This window comes from Grammomys surdaster, unplaced genomic scaffold, assembly GCF_004785775.1.
Source record: "Grammomys surdaster isolate TR1022 unplaced genomic scaffold, NIH_TR_1.0 669, whole genome shotgun sequence".
Taxonomy (NCBI): domain Eukaryota; kingdom Metazoa; phylum Chordata; class Mammalia; order Rodentia; family Muridae; genus Grammomys; species Grammomys surdaster.
The window spans coordinates 69,016-70,002 of record NW_021605088.1 but is presented as its reverse complement, the minus strand read 5'-3'; the positions used below and the strand labels follow the sequence as shown (position 1 = coordinate 70,002).

Below are 987 nucleotides of genomic sequence, written 5' to 3'. Positions count from 1 at the left end.
GGAAGAGGAGGAGGAGGAGGAAGAGGAGGAAGAGGAGGAGGAGGAGGTGGAGGAGGAGGAGGAAGAGGCATGGCTCTCCTCCAATTGTCTTCTTCAAAGTCACTGAAACGTGAACTTCATACGTTATCAAATGATCCTCCTCATCTGATTTTCCCTTTAATAGTCTGCCAATGAGAAAATGGTTACCAGCACAGGGCACACCTGAGCCATTGGAGTTTTAGCGTCGGTCTTGTGGACTCTTTCCCCATCCTTTCCAGGCACGATAAATTATACTATCTTTGGTTTAACGAAGCTCAGTTTCGTTTCTTCACCCCTTTCCCTTCTGCTTACAGGGCACAAAAGAAATTCAAACTTTCGTTCATGTGAGAAAATGGGTGGCATTTGCAAGAGTCAGAAAACCCACGGGTGCTCCATCCTGTCTGCAGAATGCAAGAGTCGTTACAAGCACTGCTGTAGGTTGTAATGGCAGCTTGCTGACACGGGCAGTACTGCATGAGAGTAGTCAACTGCTCTGATTTCTGTGAAATAAAAAACACCATTATGTACAGCTATTCTTCCCAAGGGTGTAGATTTTAGGTGATATGGCAGTGAGCTTGAAAAATGGAGAATGCGTTGTTGTTGGTGGGGTTGGAGGGCCAGCGTTTCCAGGTTATTGGCTTCTTCTTCAAGAAATTAAAGGCTCACACAGATTTAAAAAAAGAGCAAGGAACTTTTGCTGAAAGTTTGGGGCTAAAAGGAAATGAAGTTGATATTGAAATCCACACTTCCTGCCTGCCTTTCTCATCTCAGAGACGGTGTGTGGTTCAATTTGTGAAAACTAAATCAGAAAGTATGTGGAGTTAAAACACAAGGCTGAGCAAACTTGTCAATGACCTTCAAAGTTGAAACAGAATGGTCTGAATAGGAATGGCCGATGATGGCTCACATGTTTGAATGCTTGGCCCCCAGTTAGTAGAACTGTTTGGAAAGGGTTAGGGTGTGTGGCCT

At 44.5% G+C, this 987-nt stretch overlaps 1 protein-coding gene across 1 annotated transcript in view; it reads left to right on the top strand.

Moving 5' to 3' along the window:
- Positions 1–463, top strand: part of LOC114633449 (beta-defensin 33) — a 2,631-nt gene extending 2,168 nt beyond the window's left edge. Inside the window, exon 2 of the mRNA XM_028782017.1 lies at positions 333–463. Coding sequence (XP_028637850.1) covers positions 333–463 — 131 coding nt within the window. The remainder of the gene's footprint in view (positions 1–332) is intronic.
- The last annotated feature ends 524 nt before the right edge of the window (positions 464–987 follow it).